Source organism: Lissotriton helveticus, chromosome 7 (genome assembly GCF_964261635.1).
Source record: "Lissotriton helveticus chromosome 7, aLisHel1.1, whole genome shotgun sequence".
Classification (NCBI taxonomy): Eukaryota; Metazoa; Chordata; class Amphibia; order Caudata; family Salamandridae; genus Lissotriton; species Lissotriton helveticus.
The window spans coordinates 1,497,628,423-1,497,642,545 of record NC_136068.1 but is presented as its reverse complement, the minus strand read 5'-3'; the positions used below and the strand labels follow the sequence as shown (position 1 = coordinate 1,497,642,545).

The following is a 14,123-nucleotide window of genomic DNA, read 5'->3' as shown; positions in this document are numbered from 1 at the left end:
ACCTTTCTCCGGCATTCGACAGGCGCCACCATCAAGAATTGATCCACATCCTGGAAATGCACATATGTTTCTCTGACATGGGCCTTCAGTGGTGCGCACTCTACTTCTCCGATCATCTTCAACCCGTCAAGATTCAAGAACTCCTTTTCTCATGCAGAGTGCCCCAGGGATCCATCCTCTCCCCATTGATCACTAGTCTCTAAATGGATTCCTAAAAACATCAAATCTAATTCACCAATATGTCAAAGACACACAAATCTACCTCAAATTCTCCTCCACACATGGCTTTGAGTGACTCAAAGCCAGCCTCATTCTAATTTAGAATTAGATGTCAGTCTCCTATCTAAAGCTCAAGCTCAACTCAGCTGAGACAGAATTCCACCTGCTCACCAAAAGCACCGAAAAACCAAGTCCAACATGAACATTCATAATTTCTCCTCCTCATCTTACTGCAAGCTCTAAGCCATAGCTATTCCCACAAGAGAGATCTCTCTTTTAGAGAGAACTTCATCAAGAAAACGAAGACCGCATTATACCATCGTTATTCCTAAAGAATGTGAAACCAATGTTCTTGAAACTGACTTCAGCACAATAGAACAAGCATAAGATAAAGGCAACTCTCTGCTCAACGCCCCTTGACGCCATTCTTGTACCCCCCAAAAGCCAACTTACATGCTGCCGTACGTTTTATCAAACGGCAGAAGCAGTTCAACTACATTACCACAGCGCTGAAGGAACATTGCCTGTTTTTTGCCAGTATCACATTTAAGACTAGCTGCATCATCTATTAAGAACAGCACCCCTGCATATCAAGCAGAGAAACTTTCCAGCTCTTGAATTCAGCAGCACCAGACTGAGAGCCAGAGCATCGCTATTATGGAGAAGAATAAATGCAGAAATTAAAAAACAATCTGTGCACCCAGGGTCTGGCAAAACATACTCATCAGCATCAGGGTGACTCCTACATTCCTGCAGTTCAGAAAGCAACTGAAAACCTATCTCAAAGATCACTACCATCCCACACAGTAGAAACCTACACTATCCTGCAACCATTATCGGATCCCAGGGCTCATCAATTTCTTCAATGCTTTATTGCTATTAAGCTAGGGTTGTGTTGTTCATATACAATATGATGCAAACATACTCCTATTCCATTACCTCAACCCCTTGCATGCGGCCGTGATTCTGCGCCTGTGCGGCAAAATCGCAAGTGGGCGGGTTCATGACGTCCCCCAGCCGTCATCAGCACACGAGCACCGCGGTACATGACGGATGGGGGCCGTCATCAGCATGCAAGGGGTTAAACCCACTTTAAAACAGTAAATATGCAACTTCTCTGATATTTGCATTAGCTTAAAAGTACATATCTATGATATTCATAATGAGGAAACATTGCATTTCTATTGTCCTTACAAAGAGTTCTCCCACACAATATTAACCCTTTCGCTGCCAGGCCTCCCCCGTGCTAAGCCTTTTTTTGGCTATCTGGGTAGTTTGTGCTTTGTCCCCTGCAACGTTTTGTCCACATAAGGTATCCATGCCAAATTTGCGTCTTGTTCTTTCAACATACTGAGGATTTTAAAGGTACCCAGAGTTTGCTGATTCCCCTGGAGGGGACCCAGAAATTAGTCATAATATAGGAAAAAAAATTGGGGGGGCGTGCGGGGGAGGGGAAATAGTGCTGCAGAAGAAAGCATCTGTTTTTTTCCCTGTAAATGGTATCAACAAAGGGTTTGTGGTGCTGAAATCATCATCTTTCCAGCTTTAAGAGACAGACATACTTTTGTCAGAAAACCTAAACTCTCTACACAGTTTTGGCGTTTTACTGGGACATAGCCAACTTATATTATTGTTTGTGTTTTTAACCTCCTTCCAGTAGTAGAAATAGGTGTGGAAGCAATAATGTCTGACATCACCCCAATTGACTAGGCAAAATAACATAGCGCCATTCCTACTCTCAATGTACATAGATATAATGCACCCTCCTGTTTAGGCACTTACCCCTTTGGGGATGTCCACTACCTGACATCACCCCAACTGACTTGGCAATATAACACAGCGCCATGTCAGACCAGCACTTACACTTGAGGGGTCATGTTGCCCCTCACATCATCCAACTTCGACTGCCATTGCACCTTTCCCAGCATATCTAATAGCGCATGCCTAGTTATATATGTAACTTACATATATATCACTCTTGGACCCCATTTTTGCTCTACTATCAGCAGCGCATCACCGCGCGTGTCATTCCCTTAAGCATTGATGTGCACGTCAGCACGCCATTGTGCGCTGATAGCCCCGCCCTCACCAAGGACGTGGCCACGCCCACCCCGGAAGCGGCCGACGCCTTTTCAGAGGGACCGCTCCACACGGCAGTCACTAGCCGAGCAGAGGTCGATAGGAATAGGTTTGACTCGGTTCCCTTAAACAAGCAACTGTAAGTAAATGCTTCTTTTGTCCTAGGAACTTGACCGAGTGTCGGAAATCGCGGGGGAATTTTCCTCCGTGAACCGGGCATCCCCGATGGCGGCTCGCTTTTTACTATCTCTACTTTTTCGCCATTACAGAATATGTTGTCCTTGCGTTAAAGAGCCTACGCCCTGCCCGTTGAAGCATCATAGAGTCCATAATTGAGTAAGCCTCAGCCCACGCTATACAGCTTTAGTGCATTCCTTATTGTTACATGTGTGTGTGTCTTGTATGTCAATTCACAGTAATTTACGCTATGAATGAATGTAGCGCACCCGCTGTATTGCTATACCTTTAGTCACTTTGCTATGAATAAAAGCACTACCAGAGAGTAACCACACTGTTACTTACTACCTACCATAGCACCAGACGGAATTGCATCCCCTAATGCATGCACTTAATGATATGAATGCCATGAATCATAAGTGCTATAATCGTATTGCATGCTAAAACGCACGCACTGATTGATCAGTACAGATGCTCAATAATTTCCCACTTGGACACCCCATCATCACGATATTGAATCATCAGGAGGGTTAAACCTATTGGCATGATACTTCACATCACAGAGACACTACACGACGTTACAGGAGAGTAAGCATGATTGTAACTTAATTTTGTTTACCTTTCTTCTCCCCACAGGTCTCTTTTTTCACTTTTTTACGTGCTCCTTCATTTTATCGAGCATATATACCACTGGCAATTTGCCAATAGGTACACAGGGGATCAAGAAAGGGTGTGCTTTTTAGGGGGCACACACCTTCTGTCCTCCTGTTTTTGGTCCTGAGGAATACCGGGCGAACGCCCAATTGGTAGAAACATGTTGACCAACCAACACAAACACATATAGAGATCCCTTGGTCGTAACTCCCCTACCAGGATCTCGCCCATTATTCTTTTTAATATTGTTCAGTTGCTCCATAATAAAAATTATATTTTTGAGTACAACCAGGACAATTTTTAACATTAATTTTTTTGCACCCACAGTCACAACCCGCTCCACTGTAGTACAGGTGTCGAAGCACATCCTGGTGGCGCTAGGCCGCCAGGGTGGACCCCGATGATGAAGCATGTCACCACTAGATTGGTGAGTGAGGGGTTTTCAAACAAAAGGACGAATGCTCTCCTTCTTGCCAGAAAACTAACCCTCCAGTTAAGTCTGTTCTATATCTTCATTGGGGATACTCCTCTCTTTGTTTTGATAGAAGCAATAATGGACCCTGGGAAGCTATACATTTCAGAAAAGTAGAAATAAATCTCAATTTAAGCAAGGGGTTATTTGTGTAGATACTTTAAGGTTTTCCTATAGAAACTAACAATTGAAATAAAAAAATATTGAAATAGAGTTGAAAAAAACAGAAGTTTTGGCCAACTTTTTCACCTGTAACTACTTCCAACTATGGCAGATTTTCAAAAGCAATATATCGTTACATCCACTGGACCCTTTTGGTTGTGGTGATATATAGGACTTGTATGTTTACCAAAGTACCCAGAGCCAATAACTGAGCTGCACTTTGCAATGAGTTTTCATTGTGTACCGGGTATATAGCAATTCATTTGGTAAACTATAAAGAGTGAAAAAAGGTATCAAGTACACCTATGTATTTCCGAAATGGGAACATAATATAGAGTTTTGAAGAAGTAGTTATTTGCACATTTCCAGAATTGTGGGCACCCATATTAGCATGTGAATTTGAGGACATTTTTCAAAGTGACTTCTTTTTTACACATTGTCTTACATTTGGAAGGCAGAAATGCATTAAAAGTCAATAGGTAATTACACTTGTTCTATAATTCTGTGTTCCCCTAAGTCTCCCGATAAAAATTGTACCTCCCTTGTGTGGGTAGGCCTAGTGCCTCCGAAAGGAAACTGTCCTAAATGCAAAATGAACATAGCACATTTTTCTAGTTAAAACTGAACCTTTTTTCGTAATGTGCCTAGCTGTGGATTTTGGACGCTAGCTCAGCCGGCACATGGGGAAACCTAGCTAATCTGTACATTTTTGAAAGCTAGACATCCTGGGGAATCTAGGATGGGGTGACTTGTGCGGCTCTTACCAGGTTCGGTTACCTATATTCCCTTTCAAACCTCAAACTTTGTGAAACAAAACACAATTTCCTCACATTTCTGTGATAGAAAGCTCTGGGATCTGCAGGGAGCCACAAACTTCCACCCAACCAGAATTCCCCCAAGTCTTCGGATATAAATTTTACCTCACTTGTGTGGGTAGGCCTACTCCCCGCAATAGGAAACTGCCCTGAACACAACGTGGGGACATCATATTTTCCAGTGGAAATTGACCCTTTTTTGCAATGAGTCTAGATGTGGATTTTGTACCCTAGCTCAGCCAGCACCTGGGAAAACCTAGCAAATCTGTACCTTTTTGAAGACTAGACATCCTGTGGAATCCAGGATTAGGTGACTAGTGTGGCTCTCACTAGGTTCTGATGCACAGAATCCCATGCAAACCTTAAACTTTGTCAAAAACAGCACATTTTCCTCACATTTCTGTGACGGAAAATTCAACAATATATGGAAGCCACAGACGTCCACACACAGAGCATTTCCCCAAGTCTACAGATAAAAATGGTACCTCACTTGTGTGGGTAGGCCTAGTGCCCTCGACAGGAAGCGGCCCAAAATTCAACTTGGGCACATCGCATTTTTCCAGTAAAAACCGACCCTTTTTCCGCAATGTGCCTAGCTGTTGATTTTGGACCCTCGCTCAGCCGGCACCTAGGGAAACCTACCAAACCCAGACATATCTGGAAACTAGACACCTAGGGAAATCCAGTATGGGTTGACTTGTGTGGATCTCACCGGGTTCTGTTACCCAAAATCCCTTGCAAACCTCAACCTTTGTAAAAAAAAAAAAAACATTTTCTTCACTTTTCTGTGATGAAAGGTTCTGGAATCTGTGGGGAGCCACAAACTTCCACCCACCCAGCATTCCCCTAAGTCTCTTTATAAAAATGGTACCTCACTTGTGTGGGTAGGCCTAGCGCCCGCAACAGGAAACACCCCAAAACGTACTGTGTAGACTTCGAAATTATCACCTGCATTTTTGGTCCAGGGCTCAGCAGCCACCTAGGAAAACCTACAAAACCCAAACATTTCTAAAAACTAGACACCTAGTGAATCCAGGGAGGTGCAGCTTGTGTGGATCTCCCAACAGTTTCCTACCCAGAATCCTCTGCAAACCTCAAATTTAGCTACACAAAAATCAAGTTTTGCTCACTTTTCTGGATGGGGAAATTGTAGGGTCACCAGGCCGCCACACATTTTCTACCACCCAGGGTTCCCCCAGGTCTCCTGATAAAAACGGTATCTCACTTGTGTAGGTAGGCCTAGTGCCCGCGACAGGAAATGGCCCAAAACGTACTGTGGAGACTTCAAAAGTAACCATCTCAAAACGATATGGTTTTGCGAGGGAGTCACCTGCGTTTTTGGTCCCAGGAATGGCAGCCATCTAGGGAAACCTACCAAACCCAGACATTTCTGAAAACTGGGAACCCATGGGAGTCCAGGGAGATGTGGCTTGCATGGATCTCCCAACATTTTCCTACCCAGAATCCCATGCATACCTCAAATTTAGCTTAAAAAAATCCAATTTTTCTCACATTTCTATGTGGGAAATTTGTGGGATAACCGGCCTGACACATATTTCCATTCACCCAGCGTTACCCTAGGTCTCCTGATAGAAGTGGTACCTCACTTGTGTGGGTGTCCAATGCAGAGCCAGCCTAAAACTTATATAAAAAAAAGTATAGTGCTCAGAGCTCGCTGAGCTATATCCTCAATCTCTATGTTTTTGGCCCTTCTCAGTCGCATGCTCTTGGCCCACCCACACAAGTGACGTATCATTGTACTCAGGAGACTTAGGAGAACTCTGGGTGGTAGGAAAGTTGTACCGGTGCAATCATAAAAGTATACAAATTTAAGAACAAGACAGTTCATAACATCCATTTATACAATAAGTTTAAAAAGGAGAAGATATCCTAATTAAAAAGAATACACAATTAATAAAAACGAGAGTAACAATAAGTTAGTCTGCATTGTTAAAAATTCAGATTGTGGGTAACATGATTAACTAATAAATTAGCAATAAACCCTCAAAAAGAGGTTAGTTTGGGACTGACAGAAATCTAACTTACAGAAGGCGTCTTTTACGCAGGCAAGCCCACAAACAGGATGCTTCACAAAAAAAAGACATGGGAATCAGAAATTTTCTTCAGATAAAATAAAGCAATTCCACATTGACTAAACCCATGCTGCCTTAGGAGAGGTAGAATGTATCTCGATCTCTGGTCCTTGTAATATTTGCAAAAAAAAACGAAATTAAGGTCAGTTTGTATTGACAAATTATCACAGGGACACTGATCCAGATCACTAAAAGAGAATTTTTTCGATGGAAACCCTAACATCAAGGGTATCAAATTAGTGCGAAATCTTAGTAAAATAAATCTATGTTTCCAAATACGAACATTCTCATTTATTTATGAGGGGGGGGGGGGGTTCTGCTGATAAAGTTTTGGTACTGTTTTTTACCTGATGTTTTCTCCTTCCTTGCATCGTCGGCCTTAGCCAAAAATAGGGATTTAACTTTCTTTTTAGGGAACTTGGAGTAAGAGCCTGGGTCTGTATACAATTCTAAGACGCCTAAAGAATGTAACGTGGTTCTTACATACTCTAATCAAGGAATTTTGGGAACACTGTCTAGTAACAGATAATTTTGCCATATGGCCTGGTTTACGTCCACAGTGAATTTTCTCCAAATCGAGTGCCACCACATAATCGGTGCGAGTCTTACTATGTCCGTTATGTAGGGTAGTTCCAATTCCAAATGACACACATATGGGGTCGATTAGGATCGCGGACGGACTTGAGTCTGTCCGCGACCCCTGAGGAGGAGGGAACTTCCGCTTGGGCTGCGGCGTTCCCTCCGATCTGATTAGGATGTGACCGCCAGGGTGGCGGTCACATCCTCTATCTCTAACATTGCGGCGGGTGCAGCTTCAAGCTGCACCCGCCCCAATGTAAAAAAAGCATGCACAGCATTTGCGTGCACAAAGCGGCAGGCACCGCGCGGTGCCTGCTGCATTGTGCACGCAAATGCAGGGGGGTACCATAGGTACCCCCCATGTGCACCCCCCACCACCCCTTCACCCAGGGGGCCCGCACCGGGCCCCCGAAGTGAAGGTCCGTCTGCTTTTTCACGGCGGAAAATCCGCCGTGGAAAAGCATAGAATTGCAGACATCCTAATATGCCTGGCGGTGTCTGATAGACACCACCAGACATGTTAGTGCTTTTCTGCCGCGGTCGCCTTCCGACCGCGGCGGAAAAGCTGCGGACAGATTATCAGACCCACCAGCCATCCTAATTTGGCGGTGGGTCTGTGGAGGCTCCGCTGCGGTTTTCCCGCATCCTCCGGGCCGGCGGTGGCTTCCGCCGGCCCGGAGGATGCGGGAATTCCGCAATCATAATTAATGACCCCCTTAGTTAGAGAACGAAGTGGGTAGAGAGGCGACCCTTTTTAAAAAGCCTTCCTCTATCTTCTGCAAGTGGACGACTGATGCCATATACCCCAGCCCTGCTCCATATGTAGCAACCAAAATTGTTTTAGCATTATACATTTTCTTTATCGTCCCTATAGGTTCAGAACCCAGCTTTTTTACAAAAACTAGCAATTGCAACTAAAGTTCTTTCCATTGATAAAGCCCTACACTTTACCATTTGCGCCCAAGTCTGCTTGCTGTCTAATAAAACTCCCAAATATGAGAATGTCTCCATTATCTCTAATCTTGTCCCTATATAGAAAATGGGGATGTATGACGTACAACGCGTCTTTTACAACGCAAGTCGTAACCACGACTTGCGTTGGGGGCGCGGATAGTAAATAATATAATTTACTATTCCAACACCAGTACCCGTGGATACTAGGGAAGGTGTTGGAATAGTAAATTTACTATTCTTTATCCTCTAGCACCCTCCAGCGCAAGTCGTGGTTACGACTTGCGTTGTAATGGACACGTTCTAAAAGTACTGCGGTGTAAAATCCGCGTTGAAAAGGATGTTCCCCTGAAAATGGTGACCTAGTCTTAGGAAGGGAACCTGACACCATGGCAAAGGATTTACTCTCATTAACCTCATAAGAGCGTGAACGTTCGAATAACGAATGCTGGCCCGTCAGCCAGCGGTCGTGCGCAGCACTGGGGAGGTAGTGCACGCGACGACCGTTGGCTGATGGCAGCGCTTAAGGGGTTAACCTTTAGGTCCAATGATGACATATAACCCACATATGCGTTTATTAGGCGTTTATAATTTTATTATTATTAGGGTACCTTGAAAATTGTTAATTTTTGTAACAATGAAGATGTTCAATTGCAGAAAAAGCGCTAATGTATAAATTATCATTTATTTGTTTACAAGGTTTGTATAAATTATTAATATATTAACTTTTCACTAACACTACACTAGCTGAGCTGGCATGTGGCCTAAATCTGCTTAGTTATATGCTGCTGCATGAATACATGATGGTCGGACATCGGCCACACAAATGTGATATTGTACATCATGCACTTGTATAACGAAGGCCGTTTCCGATCAGGGGTTTCGTCTGACAGTTTTCTTTCAGAGCACATTTGTTTGGCAACAGGGCTGGAAGCTGAACTTCAAAAGATTTGATGCCAGGTTTTGAACTTGGCAAAATCAATGGATTCTGGAAAGTGTTTTTTCTTCCTTAATTTTAGAATACAGGCTCACAAAAGGAACAGCAGGCTGTCAATGATGAGTGCGTCATGGCAAAGAAACAAGTCTTAATGTCGGATGCCGGATCCTATGAATGTCACTGTGTTAGCCAGAACCAGTCGATCATCTTCTCCATCATTCATTTTAAGATTAATGGTGAGTGACAATGATCATCCAGTTTCAAATTCTCATATTGTCCCGCACTTCCTTGAAAATAAATGTTGAACTTCTCCAGAGGAAGGTTATGGAGGAATAGGTTGCAGTTCTATTTGTAGTTTAGATTAGTTTAAGTGATACATTCACTGTAATCTATGACCCAATTCACGAGGATTGAGTCATCCAGCTCTTTTTAAACGGTGTATGGATCTTGTCGGCCGACCAGGACATTGCAAGTCAACAATATTCTAACAATCAACTAGACTTAATGTCCAATTACTTACCGGTAATCTTCATTACTCCGGGTCCCGTAGTCCTCGACACCTTCATAATTACAAGTGGAGATGATCATCTCCCGACAGAAAAAAACAAGAGGAATGCTGGGATACTAATACTGCCCCTCCCCCCGGGAGTACATAAGCAGTACTTACCCAGCAGCCCTCCTGTACTAACAAGCCCAGACAGGAAGGCCGGCCGCCTGGGAGGGAGGGAGGGGCGTATGAAGGTGTCGAGGACTACGGGACCCGGAGTAATGAAGATTACCGGTAAGTAATAGGTCATTACCCCCAGGTCCCTTCGTCCTCGACAGCTTCATAATTACAAGTGGAGAATACCAAAGCAGAAACCCCGGCCTTCCGCACGCACAAGCACATCCAGGAAACCACAACAAAAGCAGCCACCCAAGGGAGCACCGAGGAGGAAAGGAAGACTGCAGGAAACAGCCGGCCCGCAACCCAGAACAGGACAGCAGGGACAAGGACCGGAGACAAAGAAAAAAGGCCAGGGCTCCAAAGAAAGGAGGCCGCCAACCCGAGAAACCGGCAACCGGGACCCGGACCAGGACACCAAGACCAGCCAAAACAACCCACCGGAGAAGACCGCCAAGGACAGAACCAGCCGGATGGCACACAGGGCCAGGCAGACCCACCAGGAATACGAGACAACCCGGAAGAAAGCCAAAGAAAGAAACGGCCAACAGAGCGCAGGCACAAGCACCCAGCCCAAAAAGGAAGGAGAAGCACAGACCAGAAACCCGGCCAAATCCCCAAAAAAGAAAGGACTCGAGCCCAAGAGACCCGAGGAGGAAACCCGGCCGAGGAGGCCCAGGAAGCAACAAGCACCCAGGAGCCGACCAGGATCGAGAACCCGACCCAAAAGACAGGGAAGGGGAAGAACCCCAGAACTCAGCCGAAAGCCCACCAAACAAGGAGAGGCCAACAAGACCGGAAACCAGCTACAAAGAAAACTCAACCAGGTCAGGAACAGAGAAATCGACAACAAGCCCAGAAAACCCCAACCCCAAAGGGATGGAACACAAGGCAGGAGGGGAGCACAGAACAACTGGGAAACCCCAGCAGCCGCCCAACGAGGCACAGAGGGCAGCTAAAGAAGGCACCCAAATGACACAGGACCGCCCAGGAACCCCACACCCAGGCCAGGCAAGCAGCAAGGGCAGGAGCAGTGGGAAAAAGAAAGCCCAGGGAGCATAGCACCCAGACCAGAACCACAAGGCCCCAACCCAGCAACTCCGGAGAGGAGCCAAGCAAACCGCAAAAAAGAGGCCTACAAACGCCAACAGAACCGGGAAGCCAGGAACAGAGCCAAGCAACCCGACCACGCAGGAGGAACAGCAGGCCCAAGCAAACCCCAGAAGGAGAGCAGAGGACCAAGCAGCAGGAAACCACAGACAACCCGCAGCCAGGAGGGAGGGAGGTGCACCCAAACAGACCCACACCGGGAACAAAGCCCGGGAAAGCAAGGGAGGAAGGAGCGAGCCAGGACCACAGAACCAGGAAAGAACCCGGAAACGGCCGGCAACAAACCCCCAGAGCAGGCCGAAAAGGGACAGCACAGCCCGAAACCCCAGGAGGCACAGACCGAGGCCACACACAACCAGTGAGAAGCCGGTAGAACCGGAGCCACAGAACCCCACACTGGCCCACAACACCAGGAAAACAAACCCGGGAAGAGAACCAACAGCAGGAGAAGGCCCAGAAGGAACCACCAGGAAGCGGCCCCAACGCAGAACACCCCGCCAGGACGCAAAGGGAGACCAGCAAGGAAGCAGAGCCCAAAAAGGAGCCCAACATGCAGGAGCGGCACGCCCCAGCCAAAACCTCAGCCAGGCACGCACCAAGGGAACCAGACGAGACCAGAACAACCCAGGGAGCAAACACCCCCGCGAGCAGAAGGACCAAGAAGCCAACAGCACCCAGCAGCCCCAGGAGGCCAGGCAGGCACCAACCCAGCCCGACCATGCACATCCACCGAGCAGACAGCGGAGCATGGGGACATCACACCACACCGGAGAACAGGCGGCACGACAGGACACGGCAGCAGCCAGGAGGCCCCAGCCAGGAACAAACCAGGCAGGCACCATGGCAAAAACAGGAGGGGCGGCCAGGAAACACCGGAAGCAAACCAAAGGCAAGCACGGGGAGAGCCAGAGTAGAAGCATCCAGGCCAAGCCCACAGAAGGTCCTGGGACAACACCAGAAGGCCCAGGCCGGAGCAAAGGGAAGCCCACAGCACCAGGAAGATCCAGACGGGGGCCCAAGCAGACACCATCCAGGCCAGACCCAGCAAAACTGCAGGGAACAGATGAGAACAGGCGCAGGCAGGGCGGAACAGCACAGAACAGTCGAACCCAAGGCAGCACAGCCACCCAAGCGCAGGTAGAGGGGACAAAGCACCCCAGAGAGCCCCCGGCACGACACCGGCAAGCATCCAAGGACAGGAACCAGGCGCAGGCCAAAGGACTGGAGGAACAGAGCCAGGAAACAGGATCCCCAAATGCCGACCAACCCCACAGAAGCCAGGAAGCGGAGGTGACGAACCAGGGCACACAACCGGAGCAAGGCCACAACAGCCAGCCCGCAGCGGAGGCAAGGCCACCCACGAAGAAGGCAGTCGCCGAAGAAGCGAGAAGCGACCCAAACAGAAGAGTAGCAGAGGGCAAGGCACAAGAAAGCAGGCAGGGAGATCCCAACAACACAGAGAAAATCCCAGGAGCAAGCAAAAAAGGCAGAGACCCAGCGAAAAAAAAGGAACCAGCCCCCACAGAGGCGACAGGAACCCACGCCAACACCAGAGGGGAAAACCCCCAAGCTCGAGCGGCCAAAAGCAGGGGAACCACCCGAAGAAGGGAACCAAAGCGAGAAGCCCCACGACACACCCGCCCCCAGAGAACAGACAAGAGCTGGGGCGGGCAGGCAGCAAGGCAGCAGGCCAGGAACAGAAACGTGACCCCGCAGACCAAAAAGAGGAGCACAGTTTTCACGAACCGCGGGGGGAAGAAAGCACCAGAGAACACCAGTGCGTCCTAGCAGCACAAGCACACAGAAGCACCCGCCACTGAGCACACACAGGAAGCAAGCAGCGCGGGCACCTGTGGCTGCAGCATGACAACCCAAAAAAGAAGAGGGGACGCAGCACAGCGCGAGCGCATGCACCCCAAGTAGGAGGCCCCGGCACAAACCACGGCACCCCAGGAGATAATCACGCCAGAACACGGCACATCCAGAAGGACAGCCAGCCACCACTTCCAGGACCAGCCCACGAGACACCTAGAAGAAGAATGGGGGCAAAACAGCCTGAGCAGGGGCCAACAGCACAACGAGGCCCCCACCGGCACAGGGAAAAAACATCACAGACCCAGAGAAGGGCGCAGGCGAAGCCACAGCCAAGCTCGAGCAGCCATAGAGAACCCAGGACACCGACAGTCAGGCGAGGGACAGGGAAAGGAACACGGCACCCCAGTGCCCAAGACCCCCAGCCATAAGTCCTCCCAGGAGCAAGCCAAAAAAGAAAGGCATCCCAGGGACGCCAACCCCACGAAACGCAACCAGCCAAGCGCGGAAAGGCCATGGCCAAATGGACGAGTCACACAGGGACCCCAGAAGAAAGTACAGCACAGGCTCCAGCCACGTGTGTGTCCAGCAGAACCAACACCGAAGCCCCCACCAACACAGCCACCAAGCCCAGGAAGAAGCTGGGGGCCTGCCCGGAGGGCAGAGGGTCCACAGGAAACGAACTGCACGGGACACATCCACACAGAAAAGCAGCACAGGTAGTAAAGGAAATGAACACCATGAAGGGCATCACGGAGCTCCCAATCCAATGGCATTCATACCATCGAACTGAGAAGGAAAAGAGGCTGAGTGGACTGGCAGGAACCCGAAAACATCCACAGTTCCTGAGTCTGAAGCCCGGTCCCCAAATCTGTAGCCCCAGGAAGAACGGGACTTTACATCCACAGTGCCGATGTATCCCAAGTCCCAGGCGTGCCATAAACAGAGGGGCAAACCGGAGCCCCAGGACGGGTCAGAGGACTCCCAGTTAAGGCAGGGGAGCTGCCGGTGTTCCAACTAGAAGAACTCCCCCATAGATTCGGTCTCCCTGTACATCAGAGGGGAGCTTACAAATACAGCCACAAGCCAACCAGTTCAGCTCCCCCATCGGTATGGTCTCCCTATTACCACGCTGCTTCGATATTCCCGGTTCTGAGGCAGCCCGGAAGCAGAGGCACAGAGCCGAGCTGACAGGACATTGAACAATTAGCAAGCACAGTGCGTGGCAACAGAGTGCCACACAGAATCAAATGCCAAGCACGGGGAGAAACTAACATGAACAGAGGCATCGCCAAGACTCGAACACCGCACCCCAATCAAGCCGGTTGATTGCCTCACTGAAATGCATGTTCTTAGAAAGAAAAACCCCGCAATCGGGACTCACCCAGAGCGGGGGCCC

The 14,123-nt window shown here is 48.3% G+C and overlaps 1 protein-coding gene across 4 annotated transcripts in view; it reads left to right on the top strand.

The window, feature by feature from the left end:
* Positions 1 to 14,123, top strand: part of IZUMO1 (izumo sperm-oocyte fusion 1) — a 268,814-nt gene that overhangs the window by 191,073 nt on the left and 63,618 nt on the right. For all 4 annotated transcript variants that reach the window (XM_078650921.1, XM_078650920.1, XM_078650919.1 and 1 more), the window contains one exon: positions 9,221 to 9,374. In XM_078650921.1, coding sequence (XP_078507047.1) covers positions 9,221 to 9,374 — 154 coding nt within the window. The remainder of the gene's footprint in view (positions 1 to 9,220; positions 9,375 to 14,123) is intronic.